This window comes from Euwallacea fornicatus, chromosome 29, assembly GCF_040115645.1.
Source record: "Euwallacea fornicatus isolate EFF26 chromosome 29, ASM4011564v1, whole genome shotgun sequence".
NCBI lineage: Eukaryota > Metazoa > Arthropoda > Insecta > Coleoptera > Curculionidae > Euwallacea > Euwallacea fornicatus.
In genome coordinates, this window is record NC_089569.1 from 2344271 (window position 1) to 2371761 (window position 27491).

General features: G+C 36.5%; 1 protein-coding gene across 5 annotated transcripts in view; it reads right to left on the reverse strand.

Annotated features, from left to right (window-relative positions):
- nrm (neuromusculin) overlaps window positions 1-27491 on the reverse strand; it is a 205846-nt gene that overhangs the window by 144809 nt on the left and 33546 nt on the right. For 4 of the 5 annotated variants that reach the window (XR_010733525.1, XR_010733523.1, XM_066297911.1 and 1 more), the window contains exon 2: window positions 6903-7089. Coding sequence is in view for 2 of the 5 variants with exons in the window: in XM_066297911.1 (XP_066154008.1) it covers window positions 6903-7089 (187 nt within the window). In the remaining 3 variants the exon portion in view is untranslated. Of the gene's footprint in view, window positions 1-6902; window positions 7090-7383; window positions 7537-27491 lie in introns of those variants that run through there. The other variant, XR_010733524.1, reaches the window with a different exon arrangement.

Consider the following 27491-nt stretch of genomic DNA (forward strand, 5'->3'; position numbering starts at 1 on the left):
ACAAATATCGAGCATCATTATAAATTCAGCGCGTTTTTCACGTGTGGGGGCGGGGGCGCGCTTTTTGCCCCCTTTGCGACAGCCAGCGCAGTAATTCTCCTTTCTACTCGTTGGCACTAAAAGCACGTACGCGGACTTACGTGCTCCTACAAAGGGGCAATAAATAAAGATGATAATCCGTAAATTGACTAAACACATCACTCAGGACCCGAAAAGTACATAATTGGACGCCGGATATGCAACGTAGGATTGTGTGCAACAAGAGAAGAGCCCCGGTTTAGACCGAAGACTAATAAGTAAAGGCTGAGCTTAACAAAGTGAAAAACTAGGATTTTGTTAATAAAAAGTAATGCCGTTATTCTGTTCATGCTTTTGACAGAACCGATGCCCGTCTCACAAATCAAAGGTGACCTATTGGAAGAATATGAGACAGGCGTGGTTCCAGCGAAAGGGCGTAACACCTAATTTCCTAAAATAGTTGTCAAAGAATATATTAACAAAAGCGACATCGAAAACGAACTTCTGACTAAACCGACTTTTTCGCCGCAGAGCTTTATACTCCAAGGGTGGGCCCGCTTAAGAAAGACAACAAAATAAGCGCCTGGCATTCTTATTTCCCAATGGAGATGGTTTCCTTGTAATCGATCATCCATTATTCGCTGACTTTCCATGCACTGAGACATCGTTTATTGCCTAATTGGTTTAGGTGTTCGGCAAACTTTTCCCTTTGATCCCCGACGCTAGGCATTCTCCTCTTAAATGGTGTTTTGTCCCAAAGAATATCCCCGGAGCCTTAGTAAAGTGAAATATATGCTAAAATTATATCACACAGGCTTGGTTCTTTGAAGAGGCATCATAAAGGAGTAATTCGTCAAGGGTTTGAGCTAAAATATTCATCGGGTATCCTTTAATTATAAGGCAATTGTTATAAGACTCTCTAGAGTCCAGTCTATTTGTCTATTTTTAGGATATTCCAACCAAAGTTTTCAGACATTTAATGAATTCGTAAAATATTCCCAATTAGAAATAGATCGATTGTTCCAGCACCTTCGTAACGCTGTCATTTCATTGACTGGTTATGTGCAGGTAGTGATGCCGATCAATAAATTACTCAAACGTGGAAATCTTGTCCATTCAGCTGGATGTGTCCTAATACTGTATCACACCCTTTATGCACGCGATATACCCACTCACTCTCATTATTTACTATTACTTCCAAGTATTATCAACATGTATCTCTTTTTGTAATGAAAGCAAGAGGAATAACACCCTTAACTCTACCCTTATGATGGTGGAAAGATATAATTTAACTCTTTCGAGTGTCTGCTTATTATTTTATTGTTCAGCGGTAGGTCCCTGAGGGTGTTTCGTCTGACGTATTCTCGAGGGTAGTCGTTTCCAGGTCGCATTTCACGCCAGTTACAAATGACGTCCCGTACAAGAGAAAATTCCCGCAGAGCTTGTAAAGTCGTATACACGTTATGAGTGAAATTATTTAGCAAACTTCTTCTTTGACGACGATTTTAAATGGGTAATTAGGGCCCTTCTGAAGAGCCTCTAAACGAAGTTATTAGTTTGCCCTATTCAATGAACGAAACACTGGAGATTAGTGTTGAATTGCTTTCTACATTGTGAGGGAGCATTAAGGTTGACATTATGGTTTTAGTGGCTAAAATGCAAATATATCAGAGGTTTCTTATTAGAGGTGTTGCCACAGTCATAACGAAAAAAGGTACGATTTTGTTTCCTTTTTCGCCTTAAAGAAAGCCTCATTTATATTTCCTATCATATTAATCTTAATTGCGAAATTTCTACGCCATAGTCGGGTACTGAGAGATAACATTTTTTTCTTTCAGCGTGGTCATTAATAGCCATACTTCTCGAGAATTTATAGGATTTCTCCCCGCTCAATCTTGTCGCCACTACCCATTGCCGGCACTCAAAAGGGCTGCTTATCAGATTTCGGCGACACCCCTTTTTGCGACAAATTATCTTGACGAGGACGGCGGGTCTTTATCTAATCCCTGTATCCATTATTCTTCTCTATCAATTTTTTTGGAAAGGACGCCGAAAAAGCTGTTGTCTCCACCTCCCGCACTGGCTTTAAAGTCGAGAAGGAGAGGACGAATAAAGCCCCCACGATAACGATACGGTGTGTACATTCTTATCTTTGGCGAGCTGTTTTAAACGGCTAAGTCAGCACGATGTGATAAGTGCAAGGTTTAAACCAGGAAAAAGCTGTGTTAGAGTTTTTTTAAGCAAATTTCGCCTTTTCTGCATTGAAATCTGTAGCGATTTGAAAGACACCAATTGTTTGAATAAAATATATGAAATATTTAATTATTAGAATGACGAGGGAGGAGAGTTTACTAACGCTATGATTCGATGAGATTTGGAATATAAATAAATCCAAAAAGACGAAGTCTAGCCGGTCCGTGTTATATCCGGTTAACAACCACCTCGCGATAACTTGAAATGCTAAAAATAATAGATCAATCTTATAAGTTGCGGACAGAAAATTATCAGAGCTCAATAAGTTTACTATAAAACTCAATCGTGTGAAGATGTGTTACTCTAAAATTGAAACCTTTAGAACGGTTATATTCGGTTACAATAAGCATCTCTATCAGTCTTTGACAAGCCGGAAGTATTAGTTCAAATCTCTGCTTTAGTTTGAAGTTATGGGCAAAAGTTTCTGAGTATGAGCAAAACTCAATAAGTTCTTTCGAGAGTTCAATCGAGTTTAAAAATTTTCTACTTGGAAATAAAAAATTCTAGAGGATTCGCGTTAGACTACAATAAGAACCCATGTACATCTTGAAAATATTTACCCAATTCGCTAATGTACTATCGCAAGCCATAACTTTCAAGTTATGGCTTGAAGGTTATGGAACTAACCTGAACTAACCTGAACTTGAAAGTTATGGTTAAAAATAGCGGAAACGCACCTAAAACTTAGTAATTCTACTTCAGTTGAAAAAATGTTGCGGCATTTTCTGTTTATACTTTGACAAATTACTAAGTCCGAAATACATTGGTGCTGATGGCCTGTTTGGGTATTCATACATTTTTACAATTGCGTCATTAGGTTTATAGTAACAAATGTGATATCGTTGGCCTTTATTTAAATTTACGCCCCTCCCTCCGTCTCTCGTATTCCAAACCGGTAGGCTCGAAATTGGAATTGAATTTACAGAGCATTTTCCCGAAAGGACGTGGATAGACATTTTTTTACATGAGATTTGAAGAGGTTTTTCTCCATCTGGAAAAAGGAATCGTAAATTTCCTCAAAGTTCGCCCAGATAACCATAAATCACGACTAACTAGCTATCTATTGCTCGTGAAGACCGACTTGTTTTTATGACTAATTAAAAGGAGACTCATCCGCATTCGGCGTGAACCATCAAAACCCATTAGTCTAAACTCGGCTTTAGCGCCAAGACCCTGGTGGATTAATTAACCTTTTAATTTGAATGATCACTGCGTTAATGGCCCTGGTCAAAAACAGTTTCAGATTGATTTATAGGGCTCGTTCAAGGAATTGCCTGGGAATCGGAGAGCAAAACAATGATATTAAACTTCACAATATTCAAGGCGATGAAGGGAAGGAGTGCTCTAGCATTACTCAAGTTTAATTGAGTTGGAAAATTTGCAACTCTGAAATGAAAGATTCTGAAATTATTGGTCAGGGAAATTGACACCATTAATGTCAAAACCAAAAATTTGTGTTCATTAAAGTTTAAATTCAAGGCGAGGTAGCTACCTTTACTAGGCCATCACTTGAAACTCTTGGGCGCCATGCACAAAGCAATTAGTTTGATTAATTCGATATTGTTCCGGATTTTGACTCCAACCCGGCGAGTTTTTGCAATTAACAACTCATTAAAACTCCATAAATTTATTACTAAACATAACCTTTGACGCTTCATTATTCTGCGAAGGGCGCAAAGGAGGATCGTGGTTCGGTATTTATAGGTTAATGCCATCTTCATTAGAAGGGCAAAGTTTGGTGCACTTTGTTCACAATTAACTGCATGAAAGTCTACTCCAGCTGCCCAATGGGTCGATTTTTACCTATTTCAGTACGAGTCAGTGAACACTGCCCGGAGTTTATAGTTAAGTTAAATCGAATACATTTTTATGGTCCTTGAAACTGGCCGGATGGAGTTTCCCTTCCGACTGGCAAAAATATTATATACGTTATTGCCCTGGTGGCTTATCGATAGTGTCATTTTCTTGGGGAGTTGTAACTTTAAACGGGATATTTGCTGTTCCACTGCTTTTGATTTTTCCAAATCGGGAATTTATGTTCGTTGCTTGTTTGATCGTAAATCCTCACCATGAAATCTGAAGGTAGAACATTCCTGGAAGTTTAGCTGACGCACTAATAACTCATGTATATAGCTTATCGGCTAAGGAATGACCGTTGACTGGAATTTTAGGCAATTACGTGGGTTGTCGGTTAGTTAAGATGCCCTGTGTATAAGCCTCGGTAAAATTGTAAAATTACAGGGAGTTTGACGTTAATGTCTATTACGAGGTGTATAGGAGGTGTGAGCTCGGACGTGAGGTACGTATGACAATTTTTCTAACACTCAAATGATTTGAGTTACTCCAATAAATTTTATTTTAGAAATCAGAAATGTTGCTTCCAATAAAAAGAAAAATTGGCATTTAGATCTATGACGAAACGGAGGAGTGCGTGAAAAAGACATAATGTAGTGATTTTCGGCTGAAATGGCTTAAGCGAGTAAATAGGAACACTTGAAAACTTCTAACCCATGAACATTTTCAGTTACGCGCACAGAATTTCACCATAGAAATAAATAATAGTGTTGTTGATATGTGTACGAAAAATTGGATATTAAATCTACAAATAAACAGAGGCGTAGAAGTTTCAGAAGTAAGAGTGCGCCTTTTGGACTAAAAAGTGAAGCCATTCACTTGAACCTTGCGAACCAATGAACCATCCGTGTTACATCTACTTAACACCGCTAATTACTAGCAAATTTAAACTGCATGGTACCCAAACATAGGCGTACGTGAGAGGTAGCTAAGAGAACGATATTCACACTTAAAAAGAGCCTAACCCAATTAACATATGTATTTGATAATTTTCTACTTGGACGGGAACTCAAATATGCAAAAATATACAGGGTCCATCTTCATAAGTCAGTGATCAAAAGTGTTTTGCTCTTCTAGCGGTTTCTGTTCTGGTAGTCTAGTAATTCTTAAATGTTCAAAAAAAAGTGTTTTTCTGGAATCAATTGTTATTCCTAGATATTCCATGTCGCTACATGTTTCTATTAAAACATTTTTTTTTCAATTCGTACAGAGTTGTGAGATATTTGCTGTAAACTCTATCGTGGGGCGCTCTGCATAACTGCAATTCTGACTGCTAAAAACAGCTTAAGCAAGTCTCGAAAGTTGAATATTTTTAATCAATGAAAATTTCGAATTACGCCACTGATTCCCGCCATAAAAGTAAATCATTGTTGTCATTTAAGATATAAATAATCGCTTTAATTTATTCTTAACGAAGACGTGGATGCAAACGGATGTGTATTAGGTCAAAAAGTAAGATTTTGATTTGAACTATTTGAAACTGTTAAGATGCGAGCTTCGCCAATGAATTTTTCATTAAAGCAGATAATACTGTTACCAGCTAACACAAAAATTAATACTGAAATCTAGAACTAAGCAGTGGCGTATATAGCCGTGATATACAGGGTATATATAAAGTATAGGATAAATTCATGTTCTCCGTCTGGAAACAAGATAATAAAAAGTGCTCGGACACGTCGACGTTAGTTCACAATTTCACATATTCTGGTTGGATGATATCAGCGGTTACGTCATTGTTGTTTCATATATGACGTCAGTGTTAATACTACTAGGCAGCTGCTGTTTTTGACAATTTTACGTGAAAAGGCACACTTTTTTATGTACAGGATATAAACTTTTTTACGATGTTACATAATTTTTTTTAATAGGTTTTCAGAAACATATTTACAATTAAAAAGAATTAACACTGATGTCGTTTCTGGAATAATGATGACGTCACGGCTGATATCATCCAACCAGAATGTGTGGAATTGTAAATTGAAGTCGACGTGTCCAGGCACCTATTATTAGTTTAATTCCAGACCGAGCAAATCAATTTATTCAATACCTTAGGAACAGCCTATATATACACTTACATAAATGTATTTGTTCCACTGTTAGGAATCTCCCCAACGAGAAAATAAACATCTTCCTTTCTGGGTCAATGTGAGTTTGAGGCTCACGTGCTCAAAAAAATTCTAGTGAGACTCCCCAACAATGTTTTTGCCATACAGCATCTTCCTTACGATTTTTTTAAGATATTCTTCAAAATCAACAGAAACGCTAACCTGAACTACCAAATAAACACTCCTTGGTGCTATTCGAATATGTTTATATTCGATCAATGTGGCCTTGGAGGTTGCTGAGCCAACAATAAGATTATTAACCCTAATGAATCAAATCCTCCACGGATCGAGTAATTGTGTGTGTGGGAAAGCGGAAGTTGGGCGTCTTTTGCTCGACGAAGCACAACTAAGATGATTCCGATTGTGAAGTATTTGAAGGCCCGAACTTGCTACTTATCATGTTTGCGTGAAGAAAACTGCTTACCTGCACTAATCTCAATAGAAATGAAAATTTCAAAGTAGGTTTCAGTTTACTTCATATGAACTTTAACTGCTAGATTTTCGATTACCATCGAGTCAAAGGGGCTGTATCGAAGCTCGGGATTTTACTGTAGTGGTTTTGACATTAAAGCCGCCCCCGATAAAAGTGTGTGTAATCAAGTGCGAAGCCAAATATGCTTGGGAAACCGAAAATATTTACCTATAGTTATTTAGAGAGTTTATCAAACATACCTTTCTTTGGCATCCCCTTCGGGTTTCTTGATTGTGCCCGCATGGCTCAGAACGTAAATCCTGGAGGTGTCTTTGTACCATTTGACGCTGTGAAGGTTTCCACACAACCCTGGGTTCACTGGACACGGTAGCCTTGCAGTAGTGCCCACATGAGCGAACATGTCCTTGGTCTTGGTACCGGCCCCAACTGAAATAAACATCTTCTTTAAAGTATTTATATAGAAGTTATATTGGAAGTCTAGTTTCTAGTTCGAGCATATTTCGCAAAACTTGTTAAAGATTTATCAATGGTCCGACTCCGTTGCTTTAACTTTCGAACGAGATCCGTTTCCCCCGTAGTTTCCATTCGGGATTCTGAATATAAATTGAACTTGTTCTTGACTAAAAGTCCGACGTTTTATGGAAATCCACCCAGAAAACAGGAATAAGGGGGATGAAAGTTCGGGCTCGTATTCAATAAGCTTAATTCCCAGGAGCTTACCATGCTTTCTCAAATAATATCCCTGGCAACCCGCAAACAGAACAAACACAATATAAATCCTAAAGGCCATTTTATGCACACATCGTACTATAATGCATGTATAAGGGCGCGAAAACCATCCTTGTCTTCGAAAGTACGTTGAAACGTCACAAGACACCGACCGCGACTAAAAGAAGGGGACCCGAGGGCCCCACACTTGAAGCCACCTGTTGCAGACAAGGCCGGAAGTTCGAAGTGCACACTTTTCGGACTGGTGCGCCGGTACCTGAACTAATTTATGGTCTAGTGCCCTCGTTAAGGGGAGGGAATACCGTGGGTTCAAGACACGAGTGCTTTTATCCATTGAAATATGATATAATCTCCGTATGTTTAACTCAGTATAACTAACTCTGGAGTTGATGTAACATGACGGCATATAGACCTATATTGCGGTCTTCAAGGCTTGAGGAAGGAACTTGAAGACCGAAGCATAAATTTGATTCTCTACTAGGGAATTTCCAGGGCGTCGCCAATTTCTTGCATTAGAACACCGTACCAACCATTAGAAAATTATTTTTCTAAATTAACGGTTAATGAAAAGATATGAGTTAATGTTCGCTTTTGGATGGACAATATAAAAACTGATCTGATTTGCACCAACAACTTGCGCCAGAGTATCCCAAAGTTCGAGTTATTAAGCTCGGAAAATGATCAGAACTTTCTAGCTCAATCTTAATGAAATTTGATCTTCAATATTCTCTATTTCGCCGAACAGCTTAGTGTTCAAAACTTCTCTCTCATTTGTGGACATACAAGGGTCAACTTGGTGTCTTGATAAGTTTAATTTGGCCAGCAGCAGTTGAGTACCTAATTATCTCAATTTCTGCGATCCTCGGTGTCCATAGTGTTTTTACCACATATTATTAACTCTTTCCCCTTTTTCGGGCCGTTCAGTGCACATCACCCTGTAGAAATACCGAGATATTTGACCCGTCTCGAAAGTTACGGATGGCTGGCTGCGTTCCCACCCTATTGTGCTTTGTCTTGCTTGCGTGCATGCGAACTTGAGCTATTGTTCTTCGGCTTGAAAAATGTGACGCGAATGTTGCCTCTACAACTATTTACTGCACGATATTAAACAATTAAGAAGTGTCTGCAAAACTGTGGCCTTAATTTTACTGCAACACAAGAAAGTTTTTATGTCTAAGTAATTGGACGAACCTGATTGGGGTGAGGGGAGATGCCAGGACAGAAGCGGCGTAAGGAAGATAAGTAACGACATTAAGTAAAAAAAGGTCTAAAAAAAATGCAAACGATACGATTAATGTGGAATTTCGAAGACCAATTTCTATAAAGTTCAATATAGTAATTTGTGGCAATTGACGCTCGTCCGCTCATTAAACGCCCGCCCAATACATAACTTCGTCCAATAGTATTACTGAATAGCTTCGAACTACGGCAAAAGCACTCCAGCAGTCCTGGAACATGCAAATTCACCCTGCGTCATAAAAATTATTAATTATTTGCATCAATTATGGATTATACGCATTGCACATATCGCCGATATTACCAATTTAAATGCCGGGCAAATTAAATATTCCACATATCAATTTGTAAAATGAATAAAATATGGCATTATAATGGAATAATGGATGTATTGATTGGGCAGAAAAAAATTATAATTTATTTGAATTGGGCTGCAAGTCCGTTTCCGTTGATGAAGTTAGACATTAATCAGAAATGACGTGTCTCGTTATATATGAAACACTAAACCGACGAAATAAATCTCGGTAAAGTATCGATTTCAGTGTCGAGTGTCGGGGAGCTTCATGTAACGTCATATATACGGCTTTGCGACATTCGTGTTTTATAGGGCGAAAGGGATTTAACCCGCTCTGATAAAGTCGGTTTTTTTCAAGGAAAATATGTCTCTCCTATAGAGTTCCAAAACAATTCCTAAGACCAAGTCTATTGAAAGCATTACAAAAATTTCTCTACGCCCCATTTTATAGGTCCTAAAAGCAAATCTTTGTAAGCCGACAAATCGGATGACGTGCAAAATTGATCAGGTTTTTGTCATCTGATATTTTGATCCTCGAGTCTGTTATTAGAGATGCTCTAAACCGTTGATTCCTCCCTTTTCCGCTTATGCTTAATTCAGGCTGCTTCCGGTTTCAATTAAGATCTAAAGAGCTTTTTCCCACTCTCTGTCATTTGATGAATAAATTATTTCACGAGGGGTAAATATAGCAATATTCTGAAATGGAAATATCTCTTTCGAGGAAATTAATTATCTATAAGATGCTTCAAATAAATAGGTATTGTATTTTTTGTGCTTAGTTTGGGATGTTGGAAGATCACTTTTCCATAGAGAACATTCTGTGTATGAAATTTTTTAATCTGCCAATCAATGTGGTAAATTTTCCCATCGGAATTCCTATACCCAACTATCTAGTTCTCCAGAATTATGCGTTATAATGCTGTTCGAATGCAGGTTAGTTTTTACGTAATTCCTAGAACACCCCTGAAAACTAGATTTCTTCCATAGGATATCATATATTTTGAATCTAAACTAAGGCACCTCTCCTTACGACACTCATTCCTATGTCGGTTTTGAGTAACTTGAGCTTCTATGAAGAAAACTATTATAGCTATGCATGGAACGCCAAAACACTACTTTCTTTAACTGACTAACCCGTATATTATATGATACATATTTAAGAATTCCTATATCTGCGCATTTCTCTTAATTCATGAGAAATGTAAGGATTGATGTGAGCACGATTTTCATTCATGTTTGGTATCAGCCCTTCTCGTGATTAGATACTCAATATTCTTTCATATTAATTAATTGGGACTCAAAGTGTTTAAGTAAATTTTGGATTCCTGTCGCTGAGGTTTGAGAACTTATGTCATCCCTTAATTTTAACCGAATCTTTCTGTAAGCTCCCCTACATTTCAGCAAATTTCTCAGCTCTTCTGGGGCAAATTTAGAAACATCGAACAGACCTCTAGTAAATTTGACTAATGAGTTCGTAGATCTGGAGTGTACTAAAGTGGTTTCAAAAGGAAAGTTGGATTATTTTGTAATCCACAATAACATTGATTTTACTGCGTTTGTTTGATTTATCATTCGCAAGTTTGTGACTTCTCGTCAGAAAGTTTCCTTCATAAAAGAACACCCCAGTTCGTTCCAGGCCTGAAATATTAGTTTTCTTTCCCCGGCAGTCGAAAAATTTTAATGTTAAATCTTCTGTTCTCGCAGCAACTCGTCGTCTCTCTCTCGAAAACTTATAAAAGTCCCACGGCGAAGCCCTTTTTTTATTTAACTTCTTTGTGCATGCGCCACAAATAAAAACTTTTTATTACCGATGGGGATGGAGGGAAAAGGGAGCTACTTTTTAATATTAGATTCGCCACTCCAGTATTTTCGAGAGCGTCTTCTCACAAAATCGTTTTCAATTCCTCTCCACCGGTTTTGTATTAAAATAAGATCCGCGATAGTTTATGAAAAATTTAATAAAGTGACGCCTGAGAAAACTCACCATTATCCTTTTTGTTGTGGGGGAAATTCAGGATAATTAAAGTGCCTTTATAAGTATCATTAAATCTAGAAGTCAAAAATACATATTTGTCAGAAATGTATCTCTTTCCTTCAAAATGAATGCGACTCCTAAATCACACACATTTAAATGGAGAGGGAGTTCATCCGCCCTAAAATATCTCTTAAAATATTGCCCTCCATTTATCTTGCAATCAAGGATGGGGATTATTGTCTAGTGGAGAATAAAAGGAGACGAGGGTTTTAAAACTTATATTCCTGGAAATCGTACACTGGGATATTATTTTTAATAAATAACCCGAGGTAATGGCTTCGAGCTAGGCAGTCTTAAAATTCTTACAACTTTTACGGATATTTGTATTTAAAAGTGTTTGCTAGAGTAAAACGTGGTGCAGCCTGTATATTCCCGCCGATCGGGTAGTTCCGCAGCTCCATGAGAGTCACTTAGCCAATCCCGAGCTCTGATTAGACGGGCCTGTACCAACTGGCACAGAAGTCAATATTGTCCGCAGAACTAATTGTAAGGCATTTCTCATTATGATTATCGCATCTGGTTCTTATGTACAAAGTTGTGAAATTAATTTTAATCTAAATTATAGAGCCAAAGCCCGAGTTAGTAAACAGTTGGGCGAATTTATAGCCCAAGGTAAACAAGCAAGTTATACCCGAAGCAATTATGTTATTACAATTGCAGCCCGAATAAAGCAACATAGAACCGGGGTGGAAAATGATGAATTATCGTCTCTTTTTGGTTTACAAACTTATAAGTCTTCCGAATAAATTTTTTATGTGTATACAATAAAGAAAAATAAACAAAACTTAAATGTAAATTTCGCCACTTAACAGTTATTCTGGGAGCTGGTTAAAATTTATCGCTCCAAATACCCTCCTGCAGGTTTTTCTATTATTTCGAGTACCAATTCCATTAAAACTTTTTAAAAGCGTTCATATTTTTTCTAATAAAACCTCCAGACCGAAAAAACAAGGCTTAAGTTAAGCTCATTATGCACTTTTTGGCCGTTCGCCGTAGAAACTTTTTGTTTTCAAATTTACGGATGTGTTTATAGGCTTTTAAGCGAGAGAGAACTTTTGCAAACAATAGAAAAAAAGGGGGAAATTCATTAATTTTACATAAGTTTGTTATTGGTTTACGGTCAGACTCTACCGTAAAAACTTGATGATTATCTACATTTCCATGAGGAAAATTAATGCAAAAATAACGCATTCTTCATCCCATCTTATATTGAATGCCAATAAAATAGCATATCTTTATGCTAAAGCGCATCACGCATTACATGATTGAATCAAATCAATTCAGTTCACTCTGGGCAAATGAACTGAATCGATATAACCGAACTCTTTGTGTTTGTCAATCAAACTGTAGTTGAACTCTGTTTCGGTTTATAACCAATAATAGATTTACATTATGTTTGTATTTGTTACCGATTCAGACTTAGCAACATAATAATTGTTTTCAAGTTTTATTAATTCAATAAGAAGCACAGAAGTGACTGGCTAATTCGTCAAATGAATTACGTCGAAATTATGTAAATTATTATTTATTATCAATTAAATGAAAAATTATTAAAAAAATCTAATGAAATACGTTATTAATCTATTGGGTTTTCGGGATCAATTTAACGCGGTCTAGCCCGCTAAAATGGAGGTGGGAATAAAGTGCTCCAAGTCACATTTTTTGTTTAATCAATATGCCTCCAATTCATGTAATTGTTTTTGTTCTCCAAAATGTTCGCCTTTATCTTGTGGCAAGTTGCGATTGAAGAAAAAGTCTAAAATTGCAATTGAAACGAGGCCATTTATAAGAAATTCAGAAGCTGAAGTTCTCAGACCGTATTTAACAAATTGTTCTAAACACTTTAGTTAACTAAACACTCGTTCGGATATAATATTTCTCGAAATTTACTTTAGATGTTTCCCTAGGAGCTTTTGCATTTCGAAAACTGCAGAAAATGTCATAGAACGCGTCAAAGCTAGCTTCATTAAACTTATGTGGTCACACAGGATCGTCATGCCCCAAATACTCCAATTAAGAAAATGGTCACTCCAGTGAAATTTCAACGCTAGTTGCTTGCTATAAGTGTTTTTTTGACACTATCAATATCTCCAAAGCTTCAAATTTTCTAGAACTAGTCAGCCGTAGCTCTATTGAACACACTCGTTTAGGTTAACATATTGTTAACACACCAATTGGCTGAAAACTATATCAAGTACCATTTCAGTTCTAGTTGTTCATTCTAGTAGGTGTTCTTCTGGCACCGTCAATGTCTCAAAAACTACAGGAGATATTGTGATGTTCGTTAGATATACCTTTATCGAACCTGTCTGTATAGGTGGAACTTCTCGAGGTACGTTACAACAATTACTACTGGAAATTGTTTCTCAATAGTCCTATGCTAGCAAGTTATAAGACACCTCCATATTGATTTATCGAGAGTTGGGCTTATGTTGGGGAACAAAAACGCTATCAACTATTCCCATAAATTACGTTTTGGAACTATAAAGGCCTGCCTGAATTTAAGTACTTGCCTCTAAAGTTTGAGTGCAGTACGCGTATAAGGAAGACGAAGGTTCATTATCGCTTTTGCTTGCTTTTCGGTCTATAAATGCAGTTTTGTGTTTGACGACAATGATTTAGGTTGTGGTAAAGTCGCTCTTTAATGAAGCCCGAGAGAAGGTTCACACGCTGACGATAATCACAAGGCACTTGCAATGAAATCATAACAAGTGGGGATTTTCTGCTTCTTTGATTGTTATTGGCCGTGAGAAAGTCGCTTAGTTCTCACAGATCGTAAATGACTTCCTTCGAATTTTTTACCTTTGTATCTACAAAGGCTGTTTTAGCGTATTTTAGAGCTTCAAAAAGCTCGTTCAAATTTTCCATTATCTGAGCGATAACTGATACAGATAGGAATGAAAAATGCACTCGCCCGAGCGTTCTCGAAATCAAATACGAACAGTAGGAGTAATGCATCTCGCCTATCGTATAGTTATCGTAAACGAGGAAACATAAATTCTGTGACCGCGATCATTTCGCATTTATCTACGCCCTTTTTGCGATCTCCCATTACGTTTTCATGCATCTCCCAGGCGTAGCTCGCTAAAGGGCGCCCATCTATCAGTCTACTAACTTTAACGGGTTAAAAAAGACTTCTACGATGACGTTTAACTGCAAAACTTTGGAGGTGAAATTGAAAAAGAGGTAAATCGCACTTTTGTATTCCGCAGGGCTTTAAAATTTCGCATATAAGCGTGCAATAATTGGCGCGTGAAGTACAATATACAATCAAATATTCAGGGTAGGCGACGAATCGAGCATACACAACTATACTCGTTAAAATCGTGGATTTTTAAAAGCCCATTTGTTAGGTGTATGCAAAATTCATGCCTCGATAATGCAAATTGCTTGGGCTCTGTTCAAGCCAACAAGAAACGACTACGCGTATTGAAAACTGAGCGTTGTAAGCAAGCCTTTCTCAAATCTGTCGAAAATCGACGGAAATTCTGCTCGTTCCATATTATTAATAGTGGAAACCGCAATACCAGTTTAGATGATTTAGATCCTTCCACCTCCACGAAGAAAAAATATTCGCGCTGGAGAAGTCGCTAAAACGTAAAAGTACATTTCTAAGGTAAATCTGTGATTAACAAAAACTTAGAGTGATGTGCGATTCGTTGCAACAATTTCCTCGTTTTCCCAAGTTCCATCTCCAAACACGGCACAATCATTAAAGAGATGTACACCGCTTGCCCAAATTATCGCAACACGTTTATAACATTAATAAACCCGATATTTTGAAAAAATGCATAAAAAACTCACAATTTTATTTAAAAAAAGGCATTTGATCCCCGATTTTCGATGCTGAAATTTTTAACCCGTATCCAGCTACCCCGACTGACTTCTCATTTTCAAATGGGAAAGTACCCATTGCAGTACGTCAAATGAAAGGTAATTCAATAAAAGATACATTCAAAACCAAAATTTGATACACAGGTTTAATCTTTGCTTTCTAGATAGACAACCCATTCTTGTTTCGCTTTGAAAGAGCGCGAAAAAATGACATTAAGACGTAGAAATTCCAAATGGAAACAATTTTTCGGATACAGAATATTTTGGTTTTCGTATAATGCATCAACGGTTGAATTCGGTTATTAACCGCAGTTAGAATGTCAAGAACGTGGATTGATTATCTGAAAAATAAATAATTGATTTTTAATCTTTTTAGGATACGAAGATCGCGAAAGAATCTGCGATGAGGTATGTCTCATATTTAACGATAAATATCCAGATCGGCCTGTTGATAGGAGTGTAATTTGTCAGATTAATTAAAAAAATCAACAAACCGGAAGTGAGAAAGCTGCTCCAAAATGTGAAAGACCTCGAACAGCAACTGGTGGGCATAAACCACCAGACATTATTTTAATTATCGATGAAAACCAATAAAATCTGCCAGTAAGCTTGGTGATGAATTTGATGTATCTGAAAAATTAGTAAGAAATCTTATCAAAGGAACAAAATTCAATCATACGAAATTGCCCTTAGGCCAGATATGACTCCTACAGATTTTGATCGCAGGATAAAATTTTGTGAATCGATACAACGGCATTCAAGGTAATAAGTTATTTTCTAGAGTTTTGACCAGCATAGACGTAATTGTAGCCGCTGGTCTACAGACACTCCTCGCTGGATGCAGACTCTGTATGCACGACATTCGCAAATACTCAATGTACAGATGGGTATAATCGGCCCATTTTTCAAAGAGAAGACCTTAAACAACGCACTTATTTCAAAACGAAATAATTCCATTAATTGCCGCAATTTTTCCTAGAGAAAATAGGGAACGAGTACCCAAAAATGTTTGGTTCCAACAAGATGATTCACCACCACTTAATGCAATGGCTGTGAGAGCTTCTTGATGAGATTTTCCGTCGGAAATGGATCGATAGGAGAGGCGCAATAGAATGGCCGTCATGATCTCCAAATTTTACGGCTTTGTGAGGCGACTGAGAAAATTCCGTTTACAAAAACAGACCATAGAATTTAGATGGTTTATGTCTTAGAATTTAAACCGAATCAGAATTAATAACAGAAGCAACACTCGATAATTGCATAAAAAGAGGTCGAGGAACGATGGAGGAATTGCCAAATTGTTACTAGACCCTGATTTTAGAATTTTTATAGAAATTCAACTTTTTATTATGCAATAGTGCGCTTTATTTTTGTATAAATTTTTTTAAAAAGAAAACTAGGTCCAACCTCAGTTCCAAGTAGACCGTTATATCCCTCATTGAGCTACCTTCCGTTTGATATCCAACCATGGGAGCTATTCCGTTTAAAAATAAGAAGTCAATAGGGATAACTGAATAGGAGTGGAAAAGTTGAACATCAGAAATACTGCTTTAAAATGCCTTTTTTTTAAATAAAATTATACATGTTTAAGCTATTTTTTAATATCGGGTTTATGAAAGTTACAAGCGTGTCGCAATCGTTTTTACAAGCGCTGTAAAAATCGGATGTTAAACGGGCAAATCGAATTTAACAGATTTTTGGCTATGGTAAAGAAGTGAAATAATGAATAGCCGCGGGCTGTTATTCGCAGTGAAAAACGTATAGGTACCCGCATATGAGGCCCGTGTTTCCATTAGGGCTCACAAAAAACCTGGTTGGATATCAATCAGAGCAAAGAATCGGAAGCAACAAAAAATGCTAATAATTGAAAGGTCGCTATCGACGTACGTTTAAACGGATCTGTTTTTCGACAATCAAAAGGGCAAACATGCCGCATGTGCTCTGTTTTAGCTGAAAATTTAAATTAACATTTTTTATTTTACATTCGACTTTTCGTGGCCAAGCGTCCGTCCGAAGCAGGGGCCATAAATATCGCTGTGAGCAGCCATAAAACTCTTCGGAAAATTTTCTAAAAACATTTGCAAACATATCCAAACACAAAGCAGAGCAAAATAAAGGGGATATAAATCTTATATCGCCAACAGGCAGTTTATAATATCTCCGGGTGGTGGCACCCCGATAATCTATTACGGGGCTCCGGTTTTCTATAGCACAGCTTCTGCTAAATTGAAGCGCACCATCAGAAAATCTGCAATGATAAATCTAATTCCCGTTTTGGTGTAAAATTTAATTTGGAAATGGGCCAAAACGAATGAAGTCGGCTTTGCCAAGGGACATCACCCATTCGTCATACGTAACCCAATTTCGCTACTTTAGTACTATTAGATATATATTCGTTCCCGAAATAATGCCATCACACTGGCTGACGCCCTAAAACAATGGCCCTTTCGAGGGTGATAATGAAACTCCGCTACAATGAAACTTAAATCATTGCCTTTACCCAGTTTCTTCTGACAAAGCCTCTCCGAGAAAGTAAGCCACAATAGTTTTTGATCTAGAGCGAAAGAAACAAAGAACTTAAATAACGAGCGGCATATTTCATGAGGGCTTTTGTGCTCCGGCCAAATAAACATCCAGACAATAGGGCATTGAGCCCGCAATAATAACGAAACTGACTTATAAACGTCATTCATGAGAAATTAAACTGTTTGAGAATTTAAGTAACATCGCAAAACATCTCCTGCTCAACTTAACATACAAGCCACGCCCCTATTAGAGTACTAATAAATTTAAATCTCCCCTTCTAACTTACATTGGCTGATGTCAAAATTGCAAGTGAAGCTTATGTATCGGTTGTTGATAAAGTCATGCCCAGTCCCTAATAACCTTGTACTAGGGGTATGTCAAATGTTTTCAAGTGAAAACCGAAGCTGACTGCAATTTTAACTGAGATAAACAACGCGTTTAAGACGAAAATATTATCGTTCTGCTAACTTCAATATGAAATCGGTTTAAAATAAGAATCGAGTGAATCAAAAGAAATTAAATTTTCTAGAGCACTTTTCAAAGCACTCTCCTCTGAACTTTAGGTTTTTTCTTTGCCTTCTTCTTTCTAGAATCGCTCTTCCTAACGACATTCTTGTAGTCGTGGCCTATCTGTCAGTCCTCTATTAAACCGCTCCTTTTAGTGTAAATCCTACCAATCACCTTCGTCGAGGGGCGTGACGTATTTAAATTCAACTGACAATCTCCGCTAATTCAAGTAAAATAAATAACGAAATGAGACAAAATACCTAGTGTACCATTAACTCTAAGGTTGCATTTCTACCCATGCTCTGTTTCAAGGTTTCAATGGAAATTAAATTGTAACTAAAGTTTTCACCCGATAATTTGATTCATAAAAGTCCTAATTGTTAGCACAAAATTATATACTATTAAACCCATAAAGTTTCATACAAAAGACCCAGTTATAGAGTGGCAGATCACGTAGGTGGGTATAAAAATAAGGGTCAAATTTATTTAATAGAAATATAAACCGAGGGTTTTCTCTGTCTGAACGTGCTCACGTAGGGACTATTATTTTCGATGGTTTTCATCAGAAGGACTTAAGAAAATGGAACGGAGCAGTCCTGTAAAATTATACAGACAATTTTTAGGATTACCTTGCAAAGTGAGAACATATTTCTTTGGGGTTTTGGTCGGTGATGGGCTACTTTGTATCCATACCCACTAAGAACGATCAAATATTAACTGCGACCTCCCAGAACATTTGGATCCATGGAAACGAATCCAAGGCACACCCTAACAGTACTTCGCTGTCTGTAATGCTGTTCCATAAAATGAAATATAACATCATTTTACGGAGAAATGTTAAAGATTGGTACCGGACATTTCAGTATCAATTGACAGGGTTTTAATTAGGGGTTTTAATGAATGCTCAAAAATGAATAAATTCCATTTAAAAGAAGGAAGATATAATAAACCATAAGTGAGAGAGATGTAATTAACGTTTTTGTTCACTCTGTATATCGGGCTATAGAAGAACTATTTTTAATTTGAAGAATAGTTTGTTGCTAAAGGTACGAATCAAAAAAGGAAAATTGAGTAACTGGTTTCACTTAGAAAAAAATAGGTAACAGTACCGTAAACCGATTTTTGAATATGTTATTCTAAAGGTCATTTTAAACAACTTTTTTAAAGGGACAAGGGCGCGCAAATGCCTCTTTCACACTTTTTTTGAGTTGAACATTTTCCAAATCCAACTCTCTTACGGGATCGTGGAGTGAATAGGGATGCTGGGTGGGGTAAACTGCTTCACTATGGGTATGTAATATTTTGTTGTTGATTTAAAGATCTGAAACGTTGTTGATAATTATCTCACTCAGCACTCCAATTCATTCCATGAATCCCGAAAGACATTTCACTTAATCGACTAAAATACTAGCGTGGCCCCTGCGCAAGAAAGATACACAAAAATTTTACAATTTTATCTTAATTGCAATCTCAATTGAAAAAAAATATAAATTCTGATCAAAATGAGTTAATGAAAAACATATTGCTTGATAAGAATTGAAATTAAATGAAATAAATTTCCTTTACTGAGATGATCCGAACTAACTTGAACTAACCTGAACTAAATGAAATAAATTTCCTTACTGAGGTGGATGTAACTTTGCAATTTCAATAGAGAAATAATGAATGACGCTTAATAAAGGAAATGACCGTTTAAATAAAAATTCTGCTAGATATCCAACAAAATGGGGCTCTTTTCTTCCATATCTGGGAATGCTGGGAGAATCAAGCAATGTTGTCGAATTGATAAATTCAAAAATGATTATTTGGATGAAAAATGGAAATGTGTTACCTTACCTTACTTTAACCCACCCAGCACCCCTATTCGCTCCACGATCCTGTAAGACAGTTGGATTTGGAAAAATGTTCAACCTAAAAAAAAGTGTGAAAGAGGCATTTGCGCGCCCTTGTCCCTTTAGAAAAGTTGTTCAAAATGACCTTTAGAATAACATATTCAAAAATCAGAACGATCAGAGCAAAAACCGTTTACGGTATAATTACCAAAAAAAATTCTTGACCTTTGTGGTTTTTTTACATTTCATTAAATTTCCGTAGTATTTGTTTTAGACCTATTCTTACACAAACTCCTGCTATTTTCTTCATCTAACTTTAAATATGGTTATGTAATCTAAGTACTTTATCGTAGGATGTTCAATTAAAGAAAAAAACCTAAGTGCGCATTGTATCTTTTCCGCCTTCCCTGTATAAATGAGAATATTTTTAAAATGCGCCTAATGATGTTCTACATATAAGGGTAAAAACAATTTTTGATCAAAACCATTAATAAAGTTGTAATCATCCGAGGCGCTCTCATTGGACAACCCTGTATTATATATATATATATATATATATATATATATATATTGTTAATTAAAAACATCAAAACTGTTTTCAATTGATTAAATCTAGGGATTTTTCACTCATTCGTTCGATTAAATGATGAAAATTTTATTTAGTTTCCGCAACGCTATATCCATTATAAGTTAAGTAACTAAAAATTCCATAACGACAATTCGTTATAAAATGTCCAGTAGTATTTTATCCAATTACCCTGTCCCCAAGAGGGATGCATTATTAAAATTATAAAGATAGAGGGATATTTTAGAGGCGAATTTGTAAACGCACCTGAAGAGCTAAACTTCATCAAATCGAGCCCCAACTTCCTCGGAACCGACCTGTCGACTCTTCATTTTATCACGCAAACTTCCCTGACACCTAACGGGTGACAAATGAATATTGAATACATTATGTCAGCGGATCATTTGTCACGCTTCATATAAATTGTCGGACCCATTTTTTTAATCCCCTACAGAGGGAAAATCCATATTTTTGCCCTTCTTAATTTCGCGAAGTATTGTCAAATCCTCGAATTAAATAAGGAGTGTAAAACGGCAGAGTGAAAAGAAAAATATCAAGGGGAAACGTTTCTTCGTCAGACCAAATTGAGGTAAAAAAAAAATGTCCTACGACACGCCCTAAATGTCGTGATTAGGGTGTGACTTCATGAGATGCTCCGCTCGAAATTCACTAGGGAATACAATTATTCCTTGGGATGTCGAGCGGTGTCAAATTTACTTGATTATCTCAGCTCTACATAGGGCCACATCACACCGAAAGATTGTAAGTTCGTTGATTTTCTTGCTGATTTTTAGAGCCCTACATTTCCCAGTGTTGTCATTTGATAAAAGATGTCATTTGATAAAAGTTGTCATTTGATAAAAGTTGTCATTTGATAAAAGTTGTCATTTGATAAAAGTTGTCATTTGATAAAAGTTGTCATTTGATAAAAGTTGTCATTTGATAAAAGTTATCATTTAATAAAAATTGTCATTTGATAAAAACTCAAATTGCTTAAAAAAAATTTTCTTGTGATACTGAATCGCACCGACTTCGCTTGATTAACTCATCTCTATTTTCGGCTCAAATTTCCTAAACGAAATTCGTGATTTCGTAAATTTTTCGCTCCATTTTCAAAAGAATTTGTACATTTTTAAAGCTTTTTAGAACTTCGCCGAACAGCACCGAAAGTTCCCATTCGATATAAAATTTACACCCCATTGTTTGCAAATTGCTCTGATGCTAAACTGGAGGGTATTAATCTGAAACTAATGGCACGATTCGTCCTCCGATACATTTCAAGGAAATTGAACTCCGTATTCTAAATCAGCCCGCCGAGCTGTAATGGACCATAGTGAATGTGCTTCGCCAAATACCTTTTTTTGTCGAAAAAGTTATAGCTCTATTTAGGGGGATGTATTATTTTGTTGGATGGAGCAATTTAAGAGAGGTCTCACATTCTTATGGGCTCATTTTTTCCTAAAACACCAAGAGTGTTCTTAGACGCGAAAAGAGTAATTTGTATTTCGGGATACTTTCAAGCGTTTACTACGTAAAAGCATTGTTTAACTGTGGAAAAACAAGTTTTATATTATTTTTTGTACAATTTTGGTCACGTATTATCAATTTAGAGCAGCCACTGTTTGCTCGAAACTCGAAAGAACTTGTCGCTTTGAATATTTTAAGGATGCACGATTACACGCACTGCTGAAAATTAATCATGGAGAGGGATAAATGGAGAACTTTCGCCTTGAATATTAAATCGCAAATCCCTTTCTATCATTAAATAATAAAAACCTTCTCCGCAAACGCTGGTTATTAACAGTAAAAATGTTTATGTAAAATATTTAATTCCAGAACTCCGTTTTCTTAACGGCGGAATCAAATCTGCTAAAAAAAATTTCCATCGAGAATCAACTTGAGCAGAAACCAACTTTAGCTTACACACAAGTAGTTTCCGCGGAAAGTTTTCCTGATTTTAATGGGGCGTTTGCTCGCCAGAAATCAATTATACACCCAACGTAAAGTTAAGAATGAAGTTTCGATAAGTTTTAATTAGAACTGGAACTACAATTAATTACATTGTTGTTCCTGACTTCGCGGGCAGATGGGCTCGGATCAGGCAGCAATAGAATTGTTCCGTTAGAACTAAATGAATTCTCAAATGAGGAACCACGTTTTGCACTATGCAATTTTGCATTATGAGCAGTGAGTTTTTTCACATTGTGCACAACACAACCGAAGGAAAATCTTAAAGAGATAATGTTGGGGCCAATGAATGGCAATGTCCAAATAAAGACTACGTGGATTTCTTCCAGACCAATCCACTTCACTCTGTTTTTGCAGTTACTCCAAGCCTCATCTGCTAATCGTGGAGTTTCTAAGTATTACTAAGGAGAACTACGTATACAGAGCATTTCATAAACGTACAGACGAACTTTCAAGGTATGTAAAACTCATAAAAACAAATATTTAAGTCGAACAAAGTTAAGTCTGAAATCGTTTCGTTTCCAAGATATTAAATGTTGAATTTCTTATTTATTTAAATATTTCTTAAATGTTTCAAAAACAGTTTAGGGTAATGACAGAAAATTAGCGACACCCTATGGCGGGATAAAAGTGCATGTTCTGTAGTAGGCAGAATATTTTCACCTACACCAGTGGCATACGTGAGGCGATTCAACGTTTCTACATGTGCAAATGGCTTAGAATTTAATGGAACTACCCTTTGGAAGAAGAATATTGTTTAGCGATGAGATAAGTTTGAGACCTGTCTGCCTTCATCTCCTCTACCTCTACTAAAAGAAAATTTAATTAATTTCTCCTAAAGAAGTTTCAAAAAATCGCACTTAAAAACTCATACCGCGTTTTTGGTAGGTACAGGAATGAGAAATCACATATTAGACGTAAAAATGCTACTTGAGCAACAAAATACTAAAATGACTTTTTTTTAATTTAAAGAATATAAAAAAAAATACTCTGCATCTTGGAAACGAAGTAATTTTGCAACTAACTTTATTCGATCTAAATAATTGTTTTTTTAGCTCTACATCTCCTGAAAACTTGTCAATATGTTTATGAAACACCCTGTATATTCAGATAATCTAAAGACGGAAAACTTACAACTTAAAACTAGATATATGAAATTTAGGCGCAATGATATTATTCTCATCTGGAAATCAACCTCCGTCACTGGTTTCATACTAACAATTCCTGAAAGATCGATATTTATATATGTAGATCTTGTACAGGTGGAGCAGAAAAAATGTTTTTTAAAAGCGTAAAATATAAATTAGCTATCCTCTTTTTCCGCAAAATCGGAACGAGTCCCTCACTTTCATACTGCTAGAACAAGGAGAATCGAAAAATTCTAACACGAACACCTAAAATCTTTAAAAATTACGAAATTCCATCAGAACAGGCTAATTCTAACTAGCCATACCATTAACTCTCTCATTTCTGCGAAAAGAAATGTGTTGCTTTTATGTTGTCCTAGGCAGATAAATTGGGTTCAGAAATTTTACTAGAGGGTTATTTAACAAACTGTTGTATTTGTTTACGAAACACAATACCTTGTGCTTAGTAAGGAAGTGAATGTCCTGAACTAACCTGATCTGAACCTACTCTAACGCACTTCCATGTTTTAAAAATGGAAAAAATAAAAATATCTTTAAGGGAATAAAAGGGACCAGGCACGAGTCGCTCGTGATATTTCCTGCACTGACAGATGGCGCCACATTAAACTCACGCTCCTAGCCCTAGCGTAATTTTAACGGTAAACTGAGCCAGCATTTAATTCTGTTTTAATTGAAACTTTTAATTCCTCAATTTTCTGTCTTGCCAAAAGAGTTCTCAGATTTTTCACCTCAATATAAAGGAACAAAATTTCTTGTGCTTATTCGTCAAAGAGCTTTAGCGCGTGATGTGCCTGAACTATAACAAGATCAAAAGTATATCGTAATATCTATGATTGCAAGTAACTGTGAACTGGAGCTCGATAGAGTAAAAACTTATTAATGAAACACAATAGGATCCCGAAGAATACAACGCAACAAGTTTCTCCTTTTCCGTTTCCGGGATAAGGGATAAAAGAGCTAAGGGTGGGCCGCGAAAGTGGATGGAAATGACGTGCCCCTGTGGAAATGTCGCCGCACCTTCAATTCCCGAACTACATTCTATTCTATTCGAATTTTCAGATTGGACCTATAGAAATTCTTTCTCCCCGTGGAGTTTGTTTGGGATTAGCGTTGTTGCCTCCATCACCCGCTCTGGATAATTCGGTGAATTATAGACGGGAGCGTTGCACGTTTGGGACCGATTCATTTACGTTGTTTGTTGAGTTAAAGAATCAAATATTTAGACTGAGATTACTGGTAAACAGCTAGACAGTAAACCTGGAAATTTCCTTTTAGACAGATATTCCAACTAATTTAAATTTAATCTGACACACAAATTATAAATGTGATGTAAACGTAACGTGGAATTTATCACGAACATGACGTTCTTTGTACCGCTTAAATTCTAATATTTCTGAATAGAACTCTGCTTGCCTTGGGAAGTAAATAGCTAGGGACGAAATGCTTTATTTGCGAAAGTTGCGTTCTGTGTCTGCCGTGTTGTTTGTCGAGAGCTAATTAAATGGTATTTAAAGTTAAACATCATTTTCTGTTCTAGATTTTCCATCTACGCTAGCATTCGATGAAAGTTTCGTCGTTGGCAGGAAAATCCGAAAACTTCAGGCCTCCATCTGCGTACAAAATAAAGGTTGAAAAGGTAATATGTTTTTGAACCTAAAAATATTTCCCGGATCAATATTAGAAAATCGTATTTATACGGATTTATATAGAGGAACCCTCACCGTGTTTTTACAATATTTATTTCCATGAAAGGGGCCGATTTCCTTCTTGAGAACTCGTTTAGTTTAAAAATAAACATCACATATACAAAATATATAATATACATTTCATTTTCATTCGGATCAAATATTATGTATACGCATTACATAATATTTCATCCAATTATGCTTATAATAAAATTTCCCCTCCTCACTCTAATTCACTTTAAAATCTCAACCGTCTATTTACTCCCTCTTCTCAATCTGTATTGACGTTAGGCGAGTTTGTTAGCAATCCGGGGGTTAAATCCCCCCTTTTGTTGAGTTGTTATTAGCCCTAACTAGAAGTTATTTAAAGTGCGGATTGCGTTCGATGCGAACTCTTGACTTTTGTTTTATTAGCCACCCCTTCGTGTTTATTTAAGGGTTGTCTCAAGAGGCTGAGATGCAGCCGAGAAATGTAAATTTCATTCTGTACATAAGGAGATTTAGTCGGCAATATGGTTAGCGCAAAGGGCAAAACATACCGAAGGGACGAAACGGACGTATAAAACATCCATTCGAGCTTAATAATGAAGTCCTCAGGCAGTAAATCTACGGCCTAACTTTGGCCATTGTGGGGTTGGTTAAGATTGTAAGGACAAAATGAGGGTCTTTAGGGAATGATTACGAGAGGAATTATCTTACGATAAAAGTGTTATGACAGTTGTGTGTGAGAATGTTTTAAAATGTTTTGCTCCAAGAAAAGAACCAGGGATTGTCCAAATTGCTATTTTTGTGCTTTTTAAAAGCTCTGACAATGGCGAAAGTAAAAACGACGACAACGCTACTGTTGTTGAAGAAAATTAACCTGCCCAAGAGAGCTTGAAGTTGTTATATGGGGACAGCGTAGAAATGCACCAATTGATTTAGAATTTTCTAAGCAAGCAGGAATCTGAATTTTAACAATTCGCCACAATTCTAAATTTCACCCAAGCTCGTGAATATTCCACATGGTTGATTGGGCACATGGAAAGTTTCTACATTGGAGATTTTGAAAAAACTTTCGCACTTCAGCTTCAGGGAAAACAGTGCAAAACGTGTACCACTGGAAAATGAAAACCTTAAGTTAAATTTGCACTAAGTTCAATATATTTCTTTGGGCTAAAAACGAGATGTGTGATTCGTTCTATTCGAAAAGCTCTATCCAGTCACATCGAAATGAATTTATTCACGATTAAGAGTCGATTTTTCCATCGACTTACAGAACGAAAATGCAATATGTGAGAGATGTAAACACATTTTCATCGAAAAATGGGTACTTTACTTTGATTTTCTTCAGGTCGCTTCACATTGTAAATTCAATTAATCCGCCTTAAAATCAGGATGCTTTGCGGTTGAGACCCTCAGACTCACGCTCATGTAAATGCCGAGTAAATAGTGTAAGTTAAAGCGTGTAAAGTAAATAAAGATCCAGCGTTGAAATTAATTGTCCTAGGAAAACCGCATTAGCCAATGCGGGACCTCCTAAAGGGATTTGCCTTGAAAATTATGTCTTGGCCATTTTATGCGACTGGATGTTATCAACGAAGCTTTTAATTTTGAAATTAACTCATTATACCAGCCATTACACATAGGTCCATGGTTTACATAAGACATCCTTGTTATACGTTTCATTTATATTCAAAACATACGGGGCAATAGCTCAGATTATTGAACCGTTTTAATGGACAATCTATATGCAAAATGCGCCGTCCGGAAATAAAAGGGCAATATAAAATATCGATATAGAGGAATATAGTAATTTTGAGGGCAATTGTGCCTTGCTAGAACAAAAACGGGTTTATTTGAGAAATAAAGTTTCATTAAACTAATGTAAACCACTGAGTAGACACTCTATTAGAGCCCCATACGAATAAGCCTATGCAAGAGCGATTAAACTGAGAAAATTCGATCAATAGTGCATGTGTTTTGGGGCATAATCAGCTCTGCTTTGTATGTAAGCTTACATTGCGGCATCAAATTGAATCAAAGGCTTATTTTAATGCATTTCCCAATGATAAATTTCTAGAGAAGCCCCTACATTATGTAACAAACTTTTTTCTGTATATACCGGTATTTAAACGGTTCTACACAAGTTTGCAATAGCCATTTGCAGGAAAAAGTTTAATTGGAAATGCCAGACTGAAAAAGTGGATTCTAATGATCGATTTCGGTTGTTTTTATCTCGTGTTGCGTTATTTCCAGGTCGCGTATTTAGGTATTTCGCTATCTGGGAAAAAAGTTTCCTGCTTTAATTAGGAACGGTTTCTTAGTAATGTGTACAAGTTTCCGAAGTACAAACTTATTCATTCATACCCTGCTAAAAGGTACTTAGGAATTCAGTCGATATCTCGAAGAAGTTTGTTAACTAGGTTAATCATGGAAAAAGTATAAAATATGAGGAATTTGCAGAACGTCTGTTCCCGGAGTACAAC